The 24,419-nt window shown below is 43.7% G+C and overlaps 2 protein-coding genes across 6 annotated transcripts; both read right to left on the reverse strand.

Moving 5' to 3' along the window:
- Positions 1 to 1,412: 1,412 nt before the first annotated feature.
- kdm5a (lysine demethylase 5A) lies at positions 1,413 to 16,428 on the reverse strand. 4 transcript variants are annotated; one of them, XM_080491757.1, is made up of 28 exons: positions 16,135 to 16,428; positions 15,388 to 15,465; positions 14,687 to 14,809; positions 14,305 to 14,475; positions 13,719 to 13,904; positions 13,347 to 13,425; positions 13,160 to 13,251; positions 12,881 to 13,039; positions 12,377 to 12,496; positions 12,113 to 12,271; positions 11,758 to 11,939; positions 11,495 to 11,657; positions 11,284 to 11,403; positions 10,993 to 11,187; positions 10,695 to 10,876; positions 10,454 to 10,578; positions 10,178 to 10,328; positions 9,866 to 9,983; positions 9,507 to 9,683; positions 8,998 to 9,176; positions 8,567 to 8,885; positions 7,925 to 8,485; positions 7,657 to 7,815; positions 6,456 to 6,584; positions 5,875 to 6,022; positions 5,452 to 5,672; positions 4,790 to 5,263; positions 1,413 to 2,308 (listed from the first exon to the last, which is right to left on the reverse strand). In XM_080491757.1, exons 1-28 carry the CDS (start codon positions 16,279 to 16,281, stop codon positions 1,988 to 1,990), a joined length of 5,238 nt encoding a protein of 1,745 aa, XP_080347883.1. In that variant the 5' UTR covers positions 16,282 to 16,428; the 3' UTR covers positions 1,413 to 1,987. The 4 variants fall into 4 exon arrangements, with proteins under 4 accessions (XP_080347883.1, XP_080347882.1, XP_080347881.1 ...); XM_080491756.1 differs by having other exon boundaries at positions 9,866 to 9,986; XM_080491755.1 differs by having other exon boundaries at positions 12,359 to 12,496.
- Positions 16,429 to 18,060: 1,632 nt separating this feature from the next.
- LOC308127454 (aldo-keto reductase family 1 member D1-like) lies at positions 18,061 to 24,168 on the reverse strand. Of its 2 annotated transcripts, XM_080492509.1 has the most exons (9): positions 23,986 to 24,166; positions 23,720 to 23,887; positions 23,185 to 23,301; positions 22,977 to 23,054; positions 19,339 to 19,461; positions 19,046 to 19,155; positions 18,809 to 18,974; positions 18,629 to 18,711; positions 18,061 to 18,548 (listed from the first exon to the last, which is right to left on the reverse strand). In XM_080492509.1, the coding sequence occupies exons 1-9, from the start codon at positions 24,076 to 24,078 to the stop codon at positions 18,506 to 18,508; spliced, it is 981 nt and encodes a 326-aa protein (XP_080348635.1). In that variant the 5' UTR covers positions 24,079 to 24,166; the 3' UTR covers positions 18,061 to 18,505. The 2 variants fall into 2 exon arrangements, with proteins under 2 accessions (XP_080348635.1, XP_080348636.1); XM_080492510.1 differs by lacking the exon at positions 22,977 to 23,054 and having other exon boundaries at positions 23,986 to 24,168.
- Positions 24,169 to 24,419: the final 251 nt, after the last annotated feature.

A 24,419-nucleotide genomic window follows, 5' to 3' on the forward strand; every position in this document is an offset into this window, starting at 1 on the left:
TCCTCTCCGCAACATATCCTAAAGCACAGGTCATCGACCTCTTTCAATCTGAAGGCGACTTCAAGGGCACTGAGTCACGATGACTGGAAGTAAAGACACGGTACAGCCGGAACAGGTCGCCCATCCATCACAGGGCAAACACTCACGCACGAATAGACACTTTATACTGTACAACGTGCTCTGCAGGCAGGTGACATTAGTGTTGAGTCAAATCTAAGAATCAAGTTCCCCAGTAAATGAGGTGGATGAATGAAACACAGCAGACAAGTCAGCGTTTCTCTCAGTATGTATATAAGTGTTATTGGCATGAGTATATGTACACGCACACATTTTCACAATAGCCTGAAAGTTAAGTAGCCTAACGCAAAATAATAGTAATAATACAATGGAAAGATTGATTTCTTATTACCAATTTATTTCAGCTCATCTGGTTTTTGTGCCTGAGTCTTCATGTATTTAATACTTTTTAGGTGTTTCACATTATAACACATAAGTACATCTATGATGCAGTAATATGTCTTTGCAAGTTAACATGTTCATAACAATAGAATCTTTGGAAACACATTTACAGAGAAAAATGGTTTTTCCATTTTTTTTTTGCCCACTGTATGTGGAAGTGGTTAAAACTAAACCTGGTCCTCTTTATGCAGAATTTGCATGTTCCCCGTCTTTGTTTCTCTCCCAATTCAAAGACGTGAGGTTAATTCATGACTGACTTTGCTGCAGGAGTGTAACTCGATTAAACCAAAAACATATTTTAAAGTATTTCTCTTCTATGCTTTTAATATTTCTAAAGTTTAACCAAAATCTCCAGAGATAAAGATAAAGAAGTTGTCTCTAAATGCGGGGTTTTACAGAAAATATATAATTTGAAGCTCAATTATTCTCTCTTAAGGATGCAACAGTCAGTCTTCCGAGATCGGGTTCTCTCCAGGGATTTGTGGCCCTTTTCTTTTTTACTGCTTCACCAGTCACAGTCGGTGTGTTCACATTCACTCGTTCACTCACAGATCTTCCATTGCAAAGTGGCTGCAAAGCAGTTGGAGGCAACTTGAGCTTCAACATCCCGACGAAGCGCTTTGACACACAAAACAAGTCCTTTGTTTTGTTCATAATTTGAGTTGAAAGTGATGCTGACAATTGAGAGAACACATTTGTTTTAGAGCTTTAACTGAGGAAGGTTGTGTTCATCATGCGAGTTGTCGTTCATACTTAACCCTACAGATCTTGGGATTTGAGTTGGATCCTTTATCATCTTGGTTTTGTTGGCAACACTCGATGAAGCACCGCCAGTTAATTCATCAGTTCTGATCTGTTCACACCTGAGGGCAGTTTAGACTCATCGATTTAGCTCAAATCTTTCTGGACTTTGAGGAAATCAAAAGAAAAAGAAAAGGAAAAAAGAAAGTCTCATTTCAAAGTCATTTGACTAGGAATAGTTTATTAAAGGTGAGAAAACAAAACAAAAGCCACAAACCATTTGTTTAATTGCTTGAAAGCTATGTACATTATAAATAATTCCACTACAGTACAACCATTTGTTTCTGCTAATCGTTTTGAGACTCACGTGTTGAGATGTTACAGTCTGAGGGGCCTGGCGGAGGACAGACGGGAGCGCGTCCCGGGGACTGACAGCCTAACTGTTTACGGTGAATACAACAGCTGAATTACAGTAGGTGAGTGTTTGTTGGACTGCAAGTAAATATACCTTGTTATTGTTCTGGGGAGGACTGGTAGGACGCTGTCCCGAGTGGTTCTACACCTAAAACTGTTGCAGAAGGACTGAATAACACGGTAAAGAGAACATGGCCCAGCTGAACCCACATGGAACTTTTCCTCTTGTGCTTCGTAATTCAGACAGAACATGACTCTCTCCTCCGATTGGTTAATTCATAACAGGTCACTTTTCTCCCGGGTTGGACCTCCAGCCCCGGAAACTGGCTTTTGATTGAGGTACTCAAAGTCACTGGGACAGTTTTTATAAGCGCTAACTGCCCTGCTGGGGCTCTTGCTGTTGCTGATGTGATGAAGTCGCCGGATGTAAGTGGGCGGCGGCGGCGGACCACGACGCCATCACCGAGGAAGAGGGGACGCTCTGCATGCCGCCGCCGCCGCACATCGACGTCGTGAGCACCACCACGCTCTCCTCCGCCACCTCCTCCACGGTCATGCCGCCGCTGGCGCCCGTGGCCTTCCGGGAGCAGTCCATGCAGATGTAGTCTTCGTTCTCGGCCATCTCGCAGGACACGCCCACGCAGACCTGGTGGAACCACTCGTCGCAGCCGCCGTCGCACTGCACCCAGTCAACCTGGAAATGAAAACAAAAAAAGAAAAACATCCTGTGAGGAAAACAAGTGGCACTGCTTTTGGAAAGAAAGCTACATTTCTTTGTAATTTTTAAACAGCACACGTCAAAACGGGCCAGTCAGCCATTGTTTGGTTAATGATGGCGAGATATCGAAAATCTTGCAACGCCCTTCTGGATTGCAGATGATCTACCAAACAATGTAAATACTGTTGTGCACATTGTGCAAATTAAAAAGCTAAATAAATATATATATATATATATATACACACACACACACACACACACACACACACACACACACACACACGCACACACACATATATATAGTTAAGTTTTCTCAGTTAAAGCTAAACTATAATCCCGTCATGAACTGACCAACAGTCCAATGAAGAAGAGGAAGTGAAGGTTGTGAAGCATGAAGTGAATAAACAGGTTAACAGCAGCCAGTCGACGGGACCTGGGCTGTACGGCGGCTCGTTCCACCGCAATGCTCAGCGTACCGACTGCTTCAGACCTGCTTTAACATTCAGAGCCTCGACAGCCGCCTCGGTCCAATCCTTCACCATATAAAAAACTATTTACGAATGTAATCCTCCACAACACAAAGGCCCGGTTTCGCCGCCGTTTGAAAAGGACTTAACTAGAAAGTTCAAATCAAGAATGTGAGGAAACACAAACGTTGGCTTGTCATCGTTGCGCACAATTTTAAATTCACTCTTCTTTTTTATTTTATTTTTAGTTTGGGTACAATTGTAAGAAGACTTTGCAACATATTGTGTGATTGAAGCCGGGTTTCTGTGTTGGCAAACTCAATCTAAAGAAGCAGTATGCCGAGTTCTTGAACGGCAGTTTGAGCCTCTTCACTGCTGGTCCCTCTCTGGACAGACGATCACACTGACTGCAACCACAACTACAAACCGGTATTCAAGATTTGCTCATTGTTGGAATTACATAAACACAGCGAAGTGCAAACACAATCGAAAGCCGATTTAGGTCAGGTGGTGTTTTCTGAATTAAATGTAGTGGCTGTGTATACCAGAGAAGACGCCAACAAACCCACAGCATACTGAATGTGAGAGCCCAGAAAACCCACAGCGACAGATGACACATCAGATATTTGGCACCATGAGAAAAAAATATCCGTCATAAGTACTTGGTACAAATCAGGAGGGGAAAAAAAAACAATCAATTGGCTTTTCGACAAAAGACCAAACTGTGAAAATGCAGTTTACATTTTCTGAGGTCTTTAAAAAGGGACTGATTTTTGAGAAGGAAATAGCCAAGGAAACACTGATTATGTCAATAACACACATCCAATCTGGGTCAAAGGAGCACTTTCACAGTTTCATCATTCCTACATAAGTGACACAGTTGAGGCCGGTCAATAGCTCTGCGCTGATTGGCTGCCCCGCGCACACACGGCAGATGGAGACGAGCCACTGGTTAACTCGGCGGACGGTCAGGACGTCCGGTTAATGTGTTATGTGTAACTCTCTTTAAGGTGTTCCAGTGCGGTTATCAGCTGTTGATATTCAATAAAGTTACATGATGTGCATTTAAAGAAATGTTTGTCATTAACTCTGTCATAGGCAACCAAAAGCTGCGTCACCTGCAGGTACACACAGAAAATCTCACTCAGGAGTGTCGACAAGAACCGGTAACAACCACCGGACATGTTCGCACAGTGGAAAAAAAAAAAAGTACATTGTGTTAATGATCATGAGTGGGCGCAAGGGAAATGTTCACACCGTTAATTAAAGAGTCACATCCAATGATAAAAAATGAAACATAAAGATGCAATAATCTTTTATATCAGAGTGGTCAAAAGTAACTTTAGTTGAGGGGCGAAAGCCTGAAGTTAATCCAAAAAGTTTTGGTAAATATTTAAGCTAAAAATATTTCCCTCTGATAAGTATGAGTACACTCTGAAACCATTCACATTTTCTGCACTTCAACAAAAGACATATGAAACAATCTAAAATAAATAAAGAGTATTGTGTCTTGGACAAACACTGTAATCTGCAGATTTCTGCAGCCTTCAGTGTTCATCAGTTCACACTCACTCTTTGGGTTTGATGAAAGTGTAATCTTGCTCAAAACCAAAAAAAGAAAATGGAGGCTTTTCATCCTATAATCTTTTCAGTGTCATTAGAAAAATACGATGTAACTTGAAATGTCACCATGAGATTATACATCAGTAATTATCATGGGAGATGCGTCTGTATGTCTATGAAATAAAGTGCTAAAACAGCAACTCAACACGGGACTGAGGTTTGAGAAGATGTGCAGTCACATGAGCTCTGTTGTTAATTTCTAATCTCTTGATGCCTCCATCAATCATCTATGATTCACCTCCTGTGGCTCTTTCACTGCAGCTCAGATCTGGATCCGAGGTGCAGACACTTTGGCATAAACTCCACAGAAAACAGTCAATCCGCAACTTAATTTAAATATTTAGGGGTGGGGGGTGTCGTGTCTCACCTTATCTTTACACGGTCTCTGGCAGTTCTTCGCGGCACACACCGCGTTCTCATCGTTGGAGTCCTCGGCCCCTGACCAATCGTACTTTGAAGGAATGTCGAGAATCTTCTTCTCCTTCCTCTTCTCCAGCCCTTCTCTGATGGCTTCCGCCTTCGCGGCGGCCTTCTCTTTCCTCTTTCTCTCCTTCTCCTCCTTGGCTAATCGCTTGGCCAGCAGCTTCATCTCCCGGTTCTTGTCCAGGTTGAGTTTGAGTTTCTTTTTCTTGGGTTTGCCGCCGAGGCCCAGCTCCAGGCCGACTCTTTTTAGCTCCTTAGATTTGGCCGGCCGGATTTCGCCCATTGTGGAAACTCCGCTGGCTGCGGCGGCGGCCATCAGCATGTGGTGGTGCTCTGCTCTTTCCAACTTCCGTTTCCTCTTCTTCTCTGAATCTTTAAGTTTAATCTTCAGAGGTTTCTCCATCAGAGAGTCATCAGGCTTAAGAAAGAGAAACAAAAAATAAATCAAATTGCATGACTAATTTCCAAATCCAAGTCTGTACATATTGCTGACACCTTTCTCCATAATTCAATCTGCTTCTACTCATCGATTCAAAAACAAACTGATCACTATTTGCGATTTGGCCCAACCGAGCATTCGAGTTGTGCAACGGATGGCCTCCTTACCTCCATGACCTGCAGGAACCTCTCTTCGGAGGGAGGGTGCGTGGCCTGCAGGATCCTCCAGATGTGCTGGGTCTCATCCAGGGACACCTCCAGCAGGTCTCCCAGCATCATCAGCTCCTCCAGCTGGGCCTTAGCCTGCGGGGACAGCTCCAGCACTGGCGGCTCAAGAGTACGGGGAACCAGAGGCGTCTTCCTGGGCTGCTTCCTGGGTGTGCTCACGTCTAAAACACAAAGGAGTTGATGGAGCAAGAAATGAGTAAGAAGAGAGAAAAAAAGAAAAAAGTTAAGAAATGAATTCAAGTCTTAAATAAACAAAATCTAAAAAACATCTGCCTTTAATCATTTGAGTATTTAAAAAACAGCAAGGTCAGCAGATGGATACTCGGAACAAAATCAATCTTCACGTGTTAAAGTCGTCCTTACTTTGCACGCAGGACTTGGAGGCTGAGGAGTAGGCGTGTTCGGCGCAGAAGGACGGCGTGGCAGCAGGCCACATGTGACTGACCACCTCCTCAGATTTAACAGGAATCTCCTCATCGCAGAACAGGTAGGGCTTCACCTCGCCGGGGTCCTGAACGCAGACGATACACAACAAGGAAACATTACTACACAAATCTCACTTGCTCACCTCATTAACATGTTAAACTCCAGAACAAATCAAGGAAAGAAAATGAAAAGTGCATTTTCTTTACATTCATGTTGGTATTTTAAGATGTACGCAGACACAACATGAGACACAACATAAACCAATTTTTATTCCCTTATAATGAAATATGTGGGAGAAATGCATTTTTAGGATTACTGCAGTTTCTTTCTCCCAAATACAAATAAATTGCGTAGGCATTACTTGAAGTCAATGCATCCGAAGCCTCTCACACACTGTGTTTGGTCCGTGCTGCGTGCCAAGAACAGATCCCGAATGACTTTCTGTGCTCTTGTTGGTTGCAGACCGGTATCTATCTTTTTCTAAATCAAACCAAACGGACTCCCGCTGCAGTACAAACCTTCATGTCATAACCATAAGTCTCCCTGATGTCTTCATCCGAATCTGTCTCCTCGTCGTCGTAGTCCATAGACTGGCGCGGCGACGCGGTCCTGCTGAACCCAGACTGCTGAAACGTTTGGATGTGGCCCTGTGAGAAACACAGACACACACCGCAGCAGTTTCACAACAAGCAGAAATTCTCTCTGAAATAGAAACACAAGAATTTAAAAAAAGAAAAAAAAAGGCTTTTGTATTATGCTGTGAGATAAAGCTATATTAAATCTTCGCTTTTCAAAAACTGGATAGTGTGGCCACTATTATGTGCACCTCCATCAGGAGTCTCCACCTTTCTATCGTCGCCTACACTTGCTCAAGTGGAATAGTTAGGTTCTTCTCTTCAAATTGTGTTTATTTGTCACGATATGAATGAAACTGGACTGAATAGAAACTAAAAAAAATGATCTCAATCAAAACTAAATGAAAATACAAAGACAGAATTTGGGGCAGAGCAACCAAAAGAAGTGGCGAGCTTGTTACCTCATGGCAAGAAGGACTTTTTCCTGGTACTTGAGTTTCTTCTCACAACCCAAACAAACGCTTGTTAATTGGTGACTTCAAACTGACTTTAGGCGTAAATGTGTGCATGAGTGATTAGCTGTTTCCCTGTGCCGGATCTGTGATAGGCTGTAGATCATCATCTTTCTTTTATTGCAGACATGCGAGTCCATAAAAAAAACATTCACAAACACATAAAAATGAGAATAAAACAATATAAAAATATCAGAACTAGGACAATCACAGACAAGTAAAATATCAACTTATTTATAAAAGACACCCATACCAATGCCTCCACAAGGATGACTGGTAATTTTCAGTACAATGACTGGGATTAGTCAGCAGCATTTTAATGGTGTTCTGAGAGTCCTCAAGCCTGCGTATAAATTTATACATCAGATTCCTCATGATTGTCCAAAGCCTAGTTTTGCCTTGAGCTTGGCTGGCCTCCAGCACCAACAATACAAAGGGATGGTGCTGGTTTTATGGATGGATAGATGGATGTTAGTGCCCTCTTCTGGAGCACTCCGTGTTTGCATTCAAAGCCAGTAAGGGACCGGAGACACAATATCAGCATCAAGACAAGTGTACTGGAATCTTAAAAATGTTGTGGTGGAAATGTGGGAATTAGAGAATGCAGAATAAATCTTAAGAGTGTGAAGTACCTGTAAATCAGGGTTGGCTGCAGCTTTCTGCAGCTCGGCATTGATGATCTTCTCGGTTTTCTCCCGGGCTGCCTGCTCCACCATACGCTGACTTAGTACAGACAGCTTTGCCAGCGCCGAGGACAGCTCCTCTGTGGCAAGAGCCTGCCGTGCTCGGTCCTGGCAGATCAGATTGAGTGCAATTCAAAAAAAGATTTTAAAAAGAACGCTGGAAGATAACATCTTTTCTTTTTTTTTTTTTAAAACTCCATGAGATGCAACTACAAACCTGCCAGCTCATCGCTCTCTCTGTCAAACACTGGAGAGCTTCTCCCTCTGGCAGACGCACCGGCAACTTCTGCAGTGAAACCAGCAGCGACAGAATCGTCTCTAGCCTCGGCCGCCTTGACCGCTGGCACAGTGGACACAGGAATTTGGATTCTTTGCTATTGCTCTGCCATCCCACACCCACTTTCTTCTGAGTTCCCGTCTTAGGCAGTGGCACACATGCTCCGTGAAACCAGTCCTTACAGAGTTCACACTGCAACATGAAGCCGCTTGCAGTCTTTCGACAGAGGCAGAACTTGACCTCCTCGATGCGGTCCGCCATGGCCATCTTGGCTAAATTGGCGGCTCGGAGCGAGTGAATGGCATCCACCTCCTTTTGCTCTTTGGCTTTAAAGGCGGCGACAACAGTCGAGGGCTCTCGCACCTCCTCGAGGCTTTCGTCGAGGTCGCTTAGAGCATCGGGATCAAAGCCGCCTCTCTCCTTCTCCATCAGCTCCTTGACACGTTTTCTCTTGCTCTTGCTGTTGCCATATACTCCAATGTCCACACGAGGACTGAGAACCTAGAAACACACACATTTGAAGTTTTACTTGTATTCCAGATTTACAAATCTTAGAAGTCACTTTATCTCCTGCTGGCCCACCTGAAGGAGCGTGTAGGTAGAGTTTTTCTTGAGAAAGGTGCGAGCCGTCCTCTCTCTCCAAGCTCGGGCTGCAGCCACCTGAGACTCCACTTGAGCTAGCGGATCAAGCCGAACGGGGATCGATCGTCCCCTCGCCAGCAAACTCTCCAGCTGCTCCAAGTAAGCGAAGCTACCGCCACTCTGGATGGCTTCCACCTTGGCAGTCCAGTCCTTGGCTTTCTGTAAGGCCTCTCGCAGAGCCAAAATATTAGGCAGATACGCTGGGATATTCCTTGCTTCCAGGACTATGCTCTCCAGAGTTACCATGCTGTGACGAGGCCTGAGGACAAAAACAAGTTATTGGGAAGTAGCCCTACTAAAAAAAAACTAAAAAAGAAAGAAGAATGTGGATATAAACGGTGTTTTCTGTCTTTGCACATGTCAAACCTCACCTGGCCTGCAGGCAGGCACGAGCTTTATCCTCCCATCTCTCTGAGACGGTGAGGATTTCCTGGAGTTCAGCCATGGCCTTCTCGACTGCATGGTGGGGAGCCAGACCCACGCCAGAGTCGATAAGCCTCTTCATCAGTTCCAGAGTGACACGGTGGGGCTCAGCAAGGGTAATGCGTACCTGAGGTTTGAGAAGGAAATCCAGAATAAATGTTTAATTTCACACCAAGACAAAAACACCCTCAGTTGTTATTTTGATTACAACTGTTTAATAGTTGTAGCTTTTTTTTTTTTAAAGCACCATTCATAAATCTAAAAAAGAAAATCTAAACAGCAACATCACAGCTTATAACAAACCAAACAAATATGCTGGTTATTCTCATTATCGCAGCATGAATGCCCTGCTGTGCCGAGCCAGAACACAGCAGCTCTGTGTGCTGTTAAATTACGCCACAATCACAACAACTCATTAAAAGCAGGGAAACAGTCTGCAGCTCTGATGAAAACTCACCTCGTCAAGCCAGCGAGCCTGCTGGAGCTCCTGTTTGAGTCTTGGCAGCTCTGGCAGCTCGACGTCCAGCCCGCTGCCCAGGTCCAGCAGCGCCTGCAGCTTGGAGGAATCGGGCATCTCGTCTGAGAGCGCCACCTGGGAACGTTCGTGGAAGTCTTCCACGTTCTCGAGTAACTCCTGATTACAAAGGAGGTGACGAGATACATTTAGAGGAAAGGGAAAAGAAAGATAGGTGAAATTTTACAAGTGCAGAAACAGGCATCGGGAGAAGAATTAGTAGAGATGGCAGTGACTTTAAATTACATTTTGGCTGAGTATAAGTATAGCTCAGCTCAATGGATTTACAAAAGAGGACTCACTTTGACTTGTCGAGCCTGACTGATGATGCAAGGCAGCCTGTAGAGCTGGTCTACAAAGGCTTTCAGCTCATCCACTGTCAATTTAGTACGATTGCGGCTGCTTTCAGAACGCAAACGGCTGCTGGAGATGCACAAGAAAAAAACATTGAAATTTTATTCAAATACGATACAAATTTTCAATAGGAAAAAAACCCAAACATGTTTATACTGTTGTGTGTATGTGCAGCCTATTGATGGCATGTCCCCAGCTGGTTTGTGAGTTTTCATCAGTTGGATCAAATTGAGGAGTTATGAGTATTTGTGTCTGCAGACCTGTGCCTTTGCTTGCGGCTGAGCAGCAGCTGGGCTACAGAGGAGCACGTCTCGGCCTCTTTGACCATCTCCCGCAGGCGGCGGAACAAAGTGTTTTCAGGATATTTTCTATCCTCTGCGTCCTCCAGCAAAACCTTGAGCTCAATGAGATCTGGCAAAGTCACAGACACAGGGAAGGCATAAATAACTTCAGACAAACAATTAGCTGATAACAATTGACAAATATTCTGTCCAAATTCAGCTTCATGTCCTGTTATATACTGAAAAAATAAACACCTTTCTTGTTTTTCTGGTCAGCAGCCAAAGCCTCATTGACCCTCTTTGCCCATGTGTCGTAGGACTGAGCCCGCATCTTTACTCCATACAGCATAGATGGAAACTCCTCTAGATCATAGCGATATCTAAAATATACAATAAAGGTATCAACATGAAAAGATCTCAACAAAGTGCCATATTTCACTTCAACTTAAACTGATTTCTTAACTATAAACTGTAATTTTAGCTGTTTTTCACTCACCGAAGACACTTGTTGCCAAGGGGACAGTCACAGAGGTCTGACGCATGGTGGAGACACACCAGCCGATCAGGGCTGCAGGAGCACGTCAGTGCTGACAGGAAACAGGTCGTCTTACACTTGTGGCACTGGCGCTCATCATCTGGAACAAGCTCAAAAACCTCTTGCTCTGATGAAAGTACACCCTGTAGGCGAGACAGAAACTTCATTGCACCAATAATACACAAAGAAGAAAGAAAAAGCCTTAAAGGTGCCAACATCTCTGTGAAGTATAGACTTGTTGGACGACGGAGACTTTTACCATTTCCTGGACAGCCTGTCGGAGTTTGGTCTCTTCTTCCATCATCTCCCCAATTTCTTTGAAGACGGCTGCAGCCAGCTCCACATCTAGGCTCTCTGGATCAGCGGCCATCTTGCACAGCAGCTCCTCATGGGAGAACACACAGTATCGGTGGAGCCGTCGGTAATGAGCAACACACTGGCGACCCATTGGTAACTGAGGCACAGGGGTGAAAATTAAGAAAACACAGTAAAAACATTTCTGATTTAATTTTCTTCTTAAAGCTGAATTGATATTTTTTTCCAGCCTCACCCAGTCCGCTGTGCAGAAGTTCACAGCCTCAGCAAAGTTGTAGCCCTGGTTGAAGCCACTGTGGTAAGCTCTGGGAAAAGTAACCACAAACTCCCCTGCACATTGATTTGTTCTGTACACCTGGAGGGAAAATACACATCAGACTAATAATTAATGCTGATAACAGACATCTAAGCACGTCCAACAATAACCCAGGTCAAGGGCTACATACCGGGACACCATGTTCCATGAGGATGTTGGGATTCATGATGGTGACCAGTTGATGGAGGAGGTCAGGCTGGGAGTCAAAAAGCTCTGGAGCCAGCTTTTTCATTACAGCCTCTAGTTTCTCCGCTGCAGAGGCTGGCACCCCATACCAAGTCTTGGGTTCGCCCCTACAAATCAGATAAACAGGAAATAATCACCACATTAAACAGGAAATGAGATCAGCCACAGGAGCATCTCTGAAGTTTTTCCAAGTTTGTGGAACCTCACCAGTGCAGGAAGTTGATGGAGTAACTCCAGTGGTCCTCAATATGCCAGCAGAATGAGGAGAAACACATGCCCACGTACAGCCAGGGCACCTTCATGCCCGAGATGTCTACGTTGATGTGGGTGAGCACGGACTGCTCGAGCACAGGCATGTTGTTCAAGTTCCAGCCCGAGTTGGCATACTCCTGACAGAAGATGTAGGGAAAAATGTTTTAACTGTGTCAGAGCAAATACCATGTTTATACTTAATGTAACTCAGTGTTTAGTGTTTCCAGTACAAAGTAGTTACTGGTTATACGAAGACAGAACAAGAAACAAAAGCTGGCTCATGAAAGGCTTGTGGAAACACTCATCTCACCTCCTCATCTCCCAGCAGCCTCCTCTTGCCGTCCTTGACAGGGAATCCACTGCCTACATCCTTGGAGCTGATGTCGGCGCCGTACTCCACGATGACATCCTCCTCGATGCTGCTGACCAGGCGCCAGAACTCCTTCTCTACTAACTCAGTGGGGACCATCTGAGGGCATCAAGTAGACCAATAAAATCATTTGCTTTCCCCAATCGCTGACAGGCACATGTGAGCTGCTGAAATACTCTAACTCACTGGGCAGATTTTACATACATGTACAGGCATGTTGAAATAGTCGGACTTGAAGTGGTCAGCCATCTCCCCAAAGCTTTGCAGAGTGTACTCCCTCACAGCCTGCTCAAAGCCAAACGCCTCCCTGGGCTTACTGCACTCCTGTGAGGGACCAGAAACACCAGCTTTATTACAGTATGCAAACACACCATGCACTCTCCACACAAAGCAAATAAAATTCTACAAAAGTGAAAATCTCTGTATTGGTTCAAATATAGGACTTTCCGCCCCCCTGAAAATAGGTCTGAAAAATGGGGGTGGTCTTTTATTCAGGGGCATCAAAAATAAGATCAAACAAAAAGTCGATTTTGATGATTATAGATTTTGCGTACAAATAATGAAGTCTGTCCAATACACATGCCTCACTCAAACAAACTGCAACTGAATCCAGACACCAAATGTAATAATCACTCAAGAAACAATTTAAGTCTTATAAAATTTAATGGGAATATGTGAAAATCATTTATAAAAGTATGTCATTATTACCTCAGCAACACACTTTGGGCACCGCCAATCCCCTTTGGGTATATCCTGGAGCGGTGGGATCAGGCAGAAGGTGTGGTAGCTGTCATCGCAGCCGTCGCACAGCAGCAGCCGGTCCTCCTCATCGCCTCGTCCACACACCAGGCAGAGATAGAGGTCAATCTAAGGGGGGGAAAGAAGAGAGAAAAGATGTGTAATGGAAATTGTAGATCAATGAGTCGTTCAAAATGAGATAAACATCAACAATGATGCAGAGTGTGAAGATATTTGAACACTACTCACAAAGTTCACCTCCAGGGTCTCCTTGCGTGGTCTCATTTTGATGGCAAAAGCCTGAGCTTTGAGGTGACGCTGCTTTTTATTGAATCCATCATCTAAATAAAAAAAGGGGAGGATTGATGAGGAAGAATAGTGAAGAAAAAAAAAAAAGCTTGGATACAGCCCGTTTCGCTTAAAAAACGCCATTTACCAGCTGATACAATCTCGAGGCCGACCATTTTGGGACTTGTTGAGAAGATTTTGAGGCCTTTCGGCTCCTTGTTTTCCCTCTGGTGAAACAACAACAGCACAATGTGAAACAAAGTCATCTTGCTAAAAGGTCAAAATTTTAGGAGGGCCTCTGGTGAGAATGTCTGCTGCAGCTGACAGTACAGACAAACAGAGGACAGAAGAGAAGCATAAGATGTCAATATTGCAACGACTGAACTTCGATATATGTGTCACTTGTGCACAGGAATGAAAGATTACAGTCACTGAAACAAATTACCATTTCAACTTGGGTTGAAAAGGAAATAGTTTTCCTTCCTCCAAGTAACTTTTTGTTTGTGGTTTCACTTTGTACCTCTGACTTCAGGCGTCTGGACCGCCTCTCGGGCAGAAGCTGATCTTTTGTCTCCGCTGCATCGCTGTCCCTGTTTTTCTCCTTGTCCTCTTCATCCTCTTGCTCGTAGTCCTCCACCGCTTCCTCGCCAACCCCCTCATCCATATCCTCTCCATCATTCCCCTCGTCATAGAGTCGGTGGCGGCCCTGATTTGAAAAGGAAAGATAAGCGCAAATACGGTTTAAGAAAAAACGTGTCTGTTCAGGGTATTTGAATAAACATGGATGGGCTGGTTGAATAGTGGCATTGGCTCAAATTCATAGGGAATGAAAAGTCATGGCTGGCCTACTGCTCCATAGAGATTCACCTGCATTTCTCATGCAAAACACTGCAGACTCGCAGGGTTTCCCAACCAGTTTACAATCTTGTATTCAAATATTGGTGGATGTACAAGATTTCTGACTGGCTGTTGAAACTCATAACAACAACAACAAAAAACAATAATATGTTTATGACTGTCTGGATAGTCGCTACATTCCCAGTTACTGAGAAATGTTGTGCAGCAAATACACAAACTGAAGGCAAACTAAAGCCAGCTGTACTCACGGTAAGCGTTGCTCCTGACTGGAAGAGCTCATAGGGGTAAAGTATTCTCTCGTAATGAGTGCGCAGAAGTGAACCGACACCTTTCCCGGGTGGAAACCCCATTCGACTTGACACTTTGGACCATCTCTTTTCTTTACACACCGTCTCAAAGCCGCCCTCAGAAGAAACGATCTGTAATGCACACAGGAGTTGTACTGCAGTCATAAACAATGATAATACAACAAAAACTTAAAAGTCACAAAAATCCAGTCAAAAGTTGCATGTTGTCAAAATTAAAGAACCTATCAAAACTCACCTCCTACTTTTTGATAAGCAAAAATTATGTTTCATATCTATTCATCATTCAGCACACAAAAAGCTCTCCAAACTGATCTGGTTTTACCTTGCTGAGTTGATAAAGGTCCAAGATTTTTCTCTCCACGTGAGGGAATCGAATCTTGGATCCCTGTAATTCCCAGAACTTTGCGATTTGATCCAAAAAATTAAGCTTAACCCGAGTGAGGGCCTTGACGAGAGAGAGAGAAAGAGAGAGATTAGAAAATGATGAATACAGGAACTCAATGTTGGGCAGATACGCTCATTCAGACACCCCAGTCAATGATACGAATGACTGACTTTGCTAAACAAAATTGTAGCTCACTGCTTGGTCATGGGAAAATTATAAAAGCGTCACACTGGAGCCGTCTTGCTGTCCTGAACTGATAAAACACACACATACCTCCAGGAGAAGCTGCATTTGTGAATATCCCATGTTTGAGTCTTTCTTTCTGTTCTCATTTGTTTCCTCTCACAGTCCACCAAAAGGGCATTTGAGGTTAGTTGGGCTCTTGGTGTGACTATGAGTATTTGTGACTGCATGTATCTCTCTGTTTGCTCTGTGATAGACTAGAGGTGTCCGCTTGTTTTCCCTCCGGGATTGGATCCAGTCACCCACAACCTTGAGGTTGAACTTGTAAAAAATGTTTGGATGGACGGATTTGATTATGTTATTCCTAAAAGTTTAAATCACATGGGTGGAGAACATCTTGATGCAGCAATGCTATTTTAATCACTTGAAAGCATCTTTTTCTTTGGCAAACTCACCTCTAGTTCATTCAGTCGTTGCACTCTGGGAGTGAAGCGGAAGTTGCGTACTTCACAAGCAAAGGGAGGCTGCCAGTCCTGATAGGCAGGAAAATAAAGACACCGTCTCAGTCCAACAACTTCAGAAATGAGGAAGTGACAGTAGCAACACTACATATAAAATATAAATCATTGCTCGTCTATGAGACAAAAAACACAATGCAAAGTGTCTTACTCAAAAGTTTCCTATTTTAAGCTTTTTTTGAACATTTATTCCAGCCCTGAAGATCATTTTTTTCTCTTTACACAGACAATGCAAGACACAAGAGGCCTTGACATTTACACGGATGCTGTTTACAATATATTTAAATAATCTATTAATGTGTGTGACATGAGCAACAGGCCTGCTTATTGGTCAGTGTCGCATATTGGCTGCTAACGTTGAACCTTACGCAATGTAATTTCGCTAGCCACAAGACAAACGTAAACAAACGATGGGTGATCAGTCCTGCTGAATGCAGAACGCAATGCATGAAACTTTTCTAAAGCACACCCGCCGGTGTCACACAGCTCCAAAACATTTCCAGCTGGGGTGCAGACACATTAAGCCTTATTTGACCTCTATTAGAGTGGCCTGATGGCAACTAGTAACGTCTTTGCCTTACGCCAAATTCACGCAGGCCCAAAGTAAGCCAGCGCCGCACAGGAAAAACAAAATAACACGCCCTATTAGACTTTAATCCCATGTTCCCGAATATGAGAGTTTACCTCCGGTGGTCGGATCTTGCAGATCCCCGTTTTCTCTGCAATGGGTCGGATCTTGTTGATGAATCCTAAAGGATCCGAGAAATCCTCCCAACTCGGTTCAAACACCGGGCATTCGGGAGGTGGGACGAACTCCGCGAACGCAGACATGTCGGGGTGTTTCCTGTCAAACTGTCTCTTCAGTATCAAAAATAATGCGAGATTAAAAAAAAACACAGAGTTGATCTCAGCAGTCCATGGTTTTTTTCAGTAATGATGATCTTCTTGGGAGAACTTCCTCCGTGTCCATCATGATCCGTCACAATCTCTCCCAGGAAATTATATCACTCCATTGACAGAGCATCCCGACGTAGAACCATGATGGGCTATTTGAAAACACATCGAGCAAGGTGTCCCTGATTAATGTGTGTCCATCATCCGTACAACGGCGGGCCAGGCCGGGGGAGTCCTCACCAACACTGCCCCTACCTGGGACGGAGGGCAGGGTCGGTCCGGAACGCCACCATTTCTCCCTCTTCACGACGGCAGCACAATGAACACAACCCCGCTGCCAAAACTTGGGGCGAGGAGAAGGCGAACAAAAGAAGTTTCCACGGGGAAAAAAACAAAAACAAAATCCACGCCGGCTTCACGACTCCGTCTGCGGCGTGTTTATGCTGCTAACCCCTCCGCCGCTTCGTCTCCGTACCCGTGTCGCGCACGAAGTCTCCATGATGATGCATTTCTAACTAAAAGTTGTTTACACTGAGCGTCGTCCCCGTTGGCTCCGCCGCTTATTAGCTAACATAATCGCGCTCGCTCCTCAGGCTTCCCCCCCAAAATAAACCGTGACGTCCGCGTCCCACTTCTTGCCAGTGCCTCCTCCGAGCTGGACCACAACAACGGGAGGGCTCGCCGCGGGCGTACGTCGTTCACTGGTGTCTTCACTTTGCACGTCGGCCTCCATTCATTGAGGCACTCCGGGCCACGGGAAGCCACTAGCACGCGGCTAATTCGTTGGGCTACAAGCAGCTTAGCCACTGCGGCTCGTTGCGCAGCTAACATTTACGATAGCCGGTGAAGTCGGTAGAACAAGACGGCCCGCCTTTGACAAAATAGCTTTAATGAATCCACATAAAAACGTAGCAACGGCCTGGTCTTTTTGTTTCCTCCGCAGACGACTTTCCGTCTCATTTAGCGTCGTCTGTCGACGTTGTAGCCACATTAGCCGACGCGTTAGCTGCGACTAGCAAAGGCGGAGGTAGCTAGAATGATGCGTTCAGGGAAACTCGGATTTTTTATAAATATTTAATAATTTTTTTTGTATAAATAAGCGCTTCCTGGTTTTCAGACATATTTGGCTGCAGGGGTCTGCAACCTGCGGCTCTGGAGCCACTTGTGGCCCTTCAGCTTCTCTGCTGCGGCTTCCTGACATCGTCAGAAAATGATTTGGAAATAAACATCTTGCTTTCGTTTTTATTGTATTTGCATTCCACACTCAATTTAAAAATAAAAAAAATCTCAGCTAAAAACAGCTAAAGTAAAATAGCGACATAAAATAATGTAAAATAACTATAAAATAGAAAATAAAATTTTAAATTAATAAATATAACAAATAAAATAAAAATTTAAATACCAGAATAGCTAGAATCGCCTTTAAAAATATATATATAAAAAAGAGAAACGTGTAATAAAATATATCTAAATTGGACCTAAGACACTTTATGAATGCAACCAAAACTTGTGGTTATGAAAGATGCACATGTTTTGCGGCTCCGGACACATTTTGTTTGGTAGAAAATTGCAAAAATGACTCTTTTAGTCCTAAAGGTTGCAGACCCCAGATTCAAACAAAGATGGTTTTTGTATGTATGTAAATTTAAATTAGCCAGTCACTTAACTGGCTGCTCTTAAGAATAATATTAAGAAAAAAAAAACCACAACTTTATTCTCCATTTGTCTTTAAATCTCATTTTATTTAAATACAGTGTCATTAAAAGATCCTATATATGCAATAATTCATACAATTTACAATAAAAGAGTTGCATTAAGGAACATTGTAGTAAATTAAGGATGCTGGTAAACGACACAGAAGTAGAAAAATCTGTGTCAAGAGAAAAACACTTTTCAATAGTATAAGAAATAATTCCAAGAAATTAATCAATCAGTACTCTTCTAAATCAAAAACGTGTTTTTAAAAAGTGACAAGTATAGGGAGCATTCATATTGTGGATAATATCAGCATGCTTTGATTACATATGAATCCCTTTACAGTCTGAAGAAAAAAATTCTCAAAGTGTCAAATTAAGTATCTTGGCAATAAAATATAATGAAAATCCGGAGAAAAATTAAAATTTTGGGGGGCCAATTTCACACCAGGTCCAAGTGTCTGTGTCTAATACTCATCATGAAACGGATACTCAGGATGATCGGACCACCTGTTGAGTGAGGAGAAATTGTTATTTGCTTAGTGGGGAGAGTAAAACATCACAACAGACAGCTGCAGTACTATACTCACATGAGGAGCTCCACAAAACGAATATTCTTGTTCAACCCTTCAATGTCCTTCATTTCAGCCTCGGAGAGGGAGAAGTCAAATATCTGCAAACCAGCGGTAACATGTTTTGTCTGTGTAGTTGTAAAGACACATTTGTGCACATCTAAAGTGGCTCTCTTATTGAATTCACTGTAAACATACATCAAAGTTCTCCTTTATACGTTGCGGGTTGAAGCTCTTTGGGATGACCACCACTCCTTTCTGGACATTGAACCTCAAGGCCACCTGGGCTGTCGTCTTCTTGTGCTTTCTTGCAATTGATGTCAGCACCTCATCCTCCAACAGTGGTGGGGATTTTATATTAACCCTGTTTGAACGATAGAGGTTTACCTCTAGCACAACACTGTGATACGCGAGTAAACTCTTAAAAATCATTACCAGGATGGATCTCTCGATGTTCCCAGGGGGCTGTAACCGACAATGACGATACCCTGCTGCTTGCAATAATCAAGCAGCTTTGGCTGGGTGAAATAAGGGTGGCATTCCACCTGTGTTGAAATGTATTTGATTAACAGATGAATACTAGAGCGCTGTATTATGCTTCATTTAGCCAAATACATCCACACAATTCTATTGACAAATGAAAACAATTTCACCTCTGTATTATTCCGCAATTAGTTTGTTCTCGGGTTTTTCTAATGTATGAAAAAGAATCATTAATGTGTCTGTACCTGATTGGACACGGGTTTATGTTTGAGCCCCGGCTTGTTCAGTATCAATTCCAGCTGTCGCTTGTTGAAGTTGGAAACTCCAAGAGACTTCACAAGTCCAGCATCTTTGCAGGCTTCCAATGCCTGTGGAAAATATAATAAAAAAAAACGGGGGCACAGTAAGGAGGCAGATTGTACTGGGTCCACAAAACATTTTGGACCAAGTAGGACAGTCGTGACATCATTCAAACTTCTGCCTTTTTTCAGACCCGGAAGGCTCAGCTACATTCTGTTCTCAACACATAATGCGGAAGCTGTTGTTGGGGCTGAAGATTCCATGAACTCCTCCAGAGCATTCTCCCCTGAAAGAGAAACACCAGGGACATTGAACAGGCCATAAAACAGCAAGGGAGCGAGCCAGACCCCGGAAGTGGCCAATGAGGATGCTTGAATCCGACCCGAACACCACAGGGGTCCAAAACTGAAGTTGGTGAGACTCACTTTCTACCAACACTCTCTGCTTTTCAATCTGACCATCGAGGGAGAGACATCTCTTTCCCTCCTCAGGATGGTATTAGAGAGCACCCAAATAGGAACAGAAGAAACATCCACGCCAGCCAACTGGACGAGCAGGACCCAGTTTGGACTACATCTTCTGTTTTTCTCTATTTTTCCTTTTTTGGGGATTCTGGAGACCAGAACCAGCGTCTCCTCTCCTCCTTCAACTGCCTTGCTGTCCACTGCTGCAGCTGAAGCCAGGCCTCTGAATTCAGGACGCTGAATTCAGACCCGGTAACAACCAGTTACCAGAGTCTCACAGAACCACGGATGGTGCTGTCCAGTGCCAAAACAAAGAAGGGTGAGAGCTTTTGTCTGGGCAGAGAATAGTTAGAATGATGTTCTGTTAACCTGCAATGTGTGTTTCAATGTGCCTGATAAGGCCGCAGCATCTCATGTTGTTTGTGTATGCGCATTCACACGCACCAACCAAGTCCATGACTCTGGTTTTCCACCTCAGAACCAGAGGTCCACGTGAGCTCCAGGCCCACTGGGAGCTCTGTGTGGAGGAACCAGGGTTCAGAACCGAGCCGTGCAGAATTCTCTGTCTTTCTCTTGTCTTCATCCTCTCTCATTCTCTCCCCCTATTTTCCCCTATTTAGATCTCCGTGTTAGATGTCGTTTGCTATTTGAATGTGTTGATTTATGAGATGATTTCCGAATTATTCATGAATTAATACATTTTTATTAATAAACGCCTGTTAGCTGAATTGTACGCTTCTTGGTGATTATTGTGTATTTATTGTTGACAATTCACTGGTTTGTAACAGTCTGTGCTCAGATCTCACACCTTCCAATTTATTTAAGATTGTTATCTTTTATGCAGAAATATTAACTAACTTAAATAAACTTTTACAAACGAGACTGATATTTTAGCCCGTGATAGTATAGCCCGTGTGAGGGCTATACTGCTAATGCTGTCTTAAGGACCGCACATAATGGTGCCCCGAGGGCTGCACAACAGAAAGCCGCCCGTGTGAGGCCGTTTTAAAACCAGTATTGTCACAATATCTGCATAATTTATCCAGAATTGTCTTTTTAGTTGTCCAACCGATAACTTTCTTTCTGCCAGAACTTAGTTTTCGATGAACACGTTACAGCACTACTAAGCAAAGTCACTTGTGTGTGTGAAGTGGTTAGAGCCTTTTTCTTGCATTTTCATGCTTTTCTTGTTTCTGGCGTAGAGAAAAGTACACTAACACAGCTATTGCTCATCTAAGGTGCTAAAAACACCCTGTTGACTTGAGAGGTTACAGTTCGAGCAATTAGCATTGACTATAGGTGTGTAAGTCACAGGTTCAGCTGTCACCTGTGCATCAGCAGCATCCTATAGGGTTGTAAGCCACAGGTGTAACCATCACCTGTGCATTAACAACATTTTGGCACTTTTCAAAACACAGCTTTCGCGTGACTCCTACCATGAGTAGTCAGAGACACTGCGTGTTCGGAGCAGAGACTCCTCGGGAGCCACATGACCCAGCCCTGCAGACTGTGGTCGAAGGTCTCCTATGCTCTCCACATAGGAGAGAAGAAACCTCAACAGCTACAGCTCAGAGACCTGTGAAGCAAAGATCAGGCTGTTGTTAAGCTCTGTGAGGAACCCGGTTGGTCAGGTAGAGCTCACCATTCCGGATGTGTTAGGCCACATTGCACTGCTCTACCAGCGCATGGCCGAGCTGCAAGCTCTTGAAACCCAGGAGCAGCTCTCCCAGCTGCAACTTTACAGTTCGCAGTTGCGGATTAACAATGCCCAGCTGAAGCTGGAGAACTCCCGCCTGCGACAGGAGGTCCAGGCCAGGGACGATCAGGCTCCGTACACGGAACCTACTGGGTCACAAACTCATACTTCTGAGAGAGATGTTAAAACAGACTCATCGTCTGATGGTTCATCAGAAGCTGAGTCAGGTTATGGCTCTCAGCACAATGAGCCAAACCACACTGGGGTAAAACACTGTCCCAACACTGTTCATCGCCGGAAGAAGCACCAACGTCTTGCTAATCACCATGGGACAAGAAGCAGTCGTTTCAGGCGACTCTATATCTGCTTTGGAGGGAGCCGATTTGGACAGCAAGAATTTCTATCCTCTTCCAGAGGTTCTGACGCAGAAGAAAATACCGGTCACCACCGACAGCACAGGAACCAGAGGAACCGACTAAAAGGCCACACTTATCTAACATGGAAGTTCAGCCTGCCAGTGAAGATGATGGTGCACTTCCACACCTCTATGATCAATTATTTTAACTGTTTTGCACCAATCCCACCTGGAAAAAAACCCTGCTTGTACTGTGTAAACCATACCTGGCATTTATTCCGTTTCTGATTCTGAACCGTATGAGGATCTCACTCATACTTGCTTCTGAACTGGTTTGGTGGCTTGAACCGGCGATCAGGTCGTTAAATAAACATGCTATAACACAGTCCCGAGGCATTTAGGTGGAAGGGGCAGACATGCTCTGGAAACACTCATTTCGGGTGTCCAAGGTTGAAATCTCCAGCCAAGAAAAGAAAAGCATCTTTAAAGGGTCTGCTGGTCACTGATGTGTTGATACGGTTCAATCAAGTGCCTCACTCGTGGTCGTGGTCTTGAAACTCGGAGGGACATAAACAGCTGTAAATTCCCACAGTAGATAGAATGGTCTACCGTTTTCACGAAAGTACACATTTTCAGAACGGAATTTATTTGAGATAATCAAAGTAACAAAAAACTTTCATGCAAAACCAATCGTTTTTTTTGTACTTAATTTCTGACCAAAACACGAAGACCAAAGCTTTTCATTACCCTAAATTGAGAAAAATCACACAAAGTCAAGCATTCAACCAAAAATTCCTCCTTAAAGTCAAACGTGTCATGACGGTGCCATGTAAAATGGTCCAAGCTCTGTGAGGAGGGCAAATTCTCCCACACTTCAAAAACCGTTCCTCAAAGTCAATGAAAAATGGCATTGACCTTGATTTATGGGCTCTGGCGTGTCTTAAATTCATTTCCAATGGCTCTGAATGGAAGTGTTCACACATCGACATAGTGCGTCTTTACATGTCTCATGAGCAATTAAATTACTAGAAACTTCACTTCTTACATAAGAAAGTCATCAGGTCTCACCTCCCATGTAGCACAGAGGTCCGTTTTATAATAAATTGATTTCCCACTCGCATCCTTGGGGTAGAAAGTGTCTCCTGGCTTTAAAATAGAACATTTTCAGAATATTTAGTGGGTGAATTAAGTGATATATCAAGCTTGTTAACAATTGCACTTGCTGCACAGGTTTAAATGCTTCTTTTCTATCTAATCACAATTAAGAATAGTATACCTGGAAGGCTGTGGGCATCTCTACAATATAGAGGTCGACATAATCCAGCTGTAGCGTCTCCAGGGTTTTCTCCAGAGCAGGTCTTACCAACTCTGGGGGGTGAAAAGTGTTCCACAACTGCCAAAATGGACACAAAAATTAATTTGGTGATCTTTCATTGAAAGGAGTGTCAGTTAATAATGTCAAAATTTAACTATACAGCCAAAGAGACTCAAACTATCAAGTGCACTTTGGTCTTATCCTGGTCCTAAAAAAAAAACACGAGAGGAACAAAAATCAATATCTTTAGCACAAACAACTTAAGCCATACAAATTAGAGCTAATTAACTATTTATGTTGCCTGCTTTTTTTTTTTTTTACCTCCTGAAGCGCATTAAACCGTAAACATACTTTTATTTACATTCTTTAGCTTTCTTCCACTTGTTTGGTATATTTCTGCATATGCATTTTGAAATGCTGCCGTACATTACATCTTCTCCTTTTGTTTTTGTCATTGCAGAGCGCACACACAACTTCTAAGACAATCCGGGTTTACCTTTCCACAGTAGAAGATGTCTTCTCTCTTCACAGTTCCATCGGTGATTTTGTCCCTGATGGCGTTTCCCACCTCATGCTCGTTGAAGTAGACCAACGCTCCGTCGATGTGCCTGTATCCTGCTTCGATGGCCAATCTGACGGACTCATATGCGGTTCCTTTAGGAGTCTGTCAAAGCAATCATTTTAATGACAACCACGTTGACGAGAAAAGAAAACACGGCGATCACCTTTTTTGGGGGGGGTTTTCAGTCAGGTGCGTCTTACCTCTCGGGGGTTGGAATAAGTGCCCAGTCCTATGAGAGGTATGCTGTTTCCATCACTCAGACTCACTGAGTGTTTTTCTGACGTTAGCTCCATGCTCACAAAAGTGTATAGTTTATTCTAAAGTACCTTTCCACAGCAGCATCGAGTGTGTGTGTGTGAAGCAGCGTTGCGTCACAGTCACAGATCAATAACGTTGCACTTTGACCACAGCAGCTGCTGGCCCCTCCCAGAGGAAAAAAAAAAAAGAGTTAAAAACATGTGCGTACTCCGGCTTGACAGCCTACAAACCTGAGCCAGGAGATCTGTATTTTAACAAAATGCTTTGGTATAGTTGCTTTTGACGTTGACACACTCTTGAATTTGCAGAGGCAGCAGTCAATCTGTTGGTTTGTTAAATTGACATAATATTTGGAGACGCCTCCTGCGATTGGCGA

The sequence above is a fragment of the Lipophrys pholis genome (assembly GCF_963383615.2).
Source record: "Lipophrys pholis genome assembly, chromosome: 22".
NCBI classification, from domain to species: Eukaryota; Metazoa; Chordata; class Actinopteri; order Blenniiformes; family Blenniidae; genus Lipophrys; species Lipophrys pholis.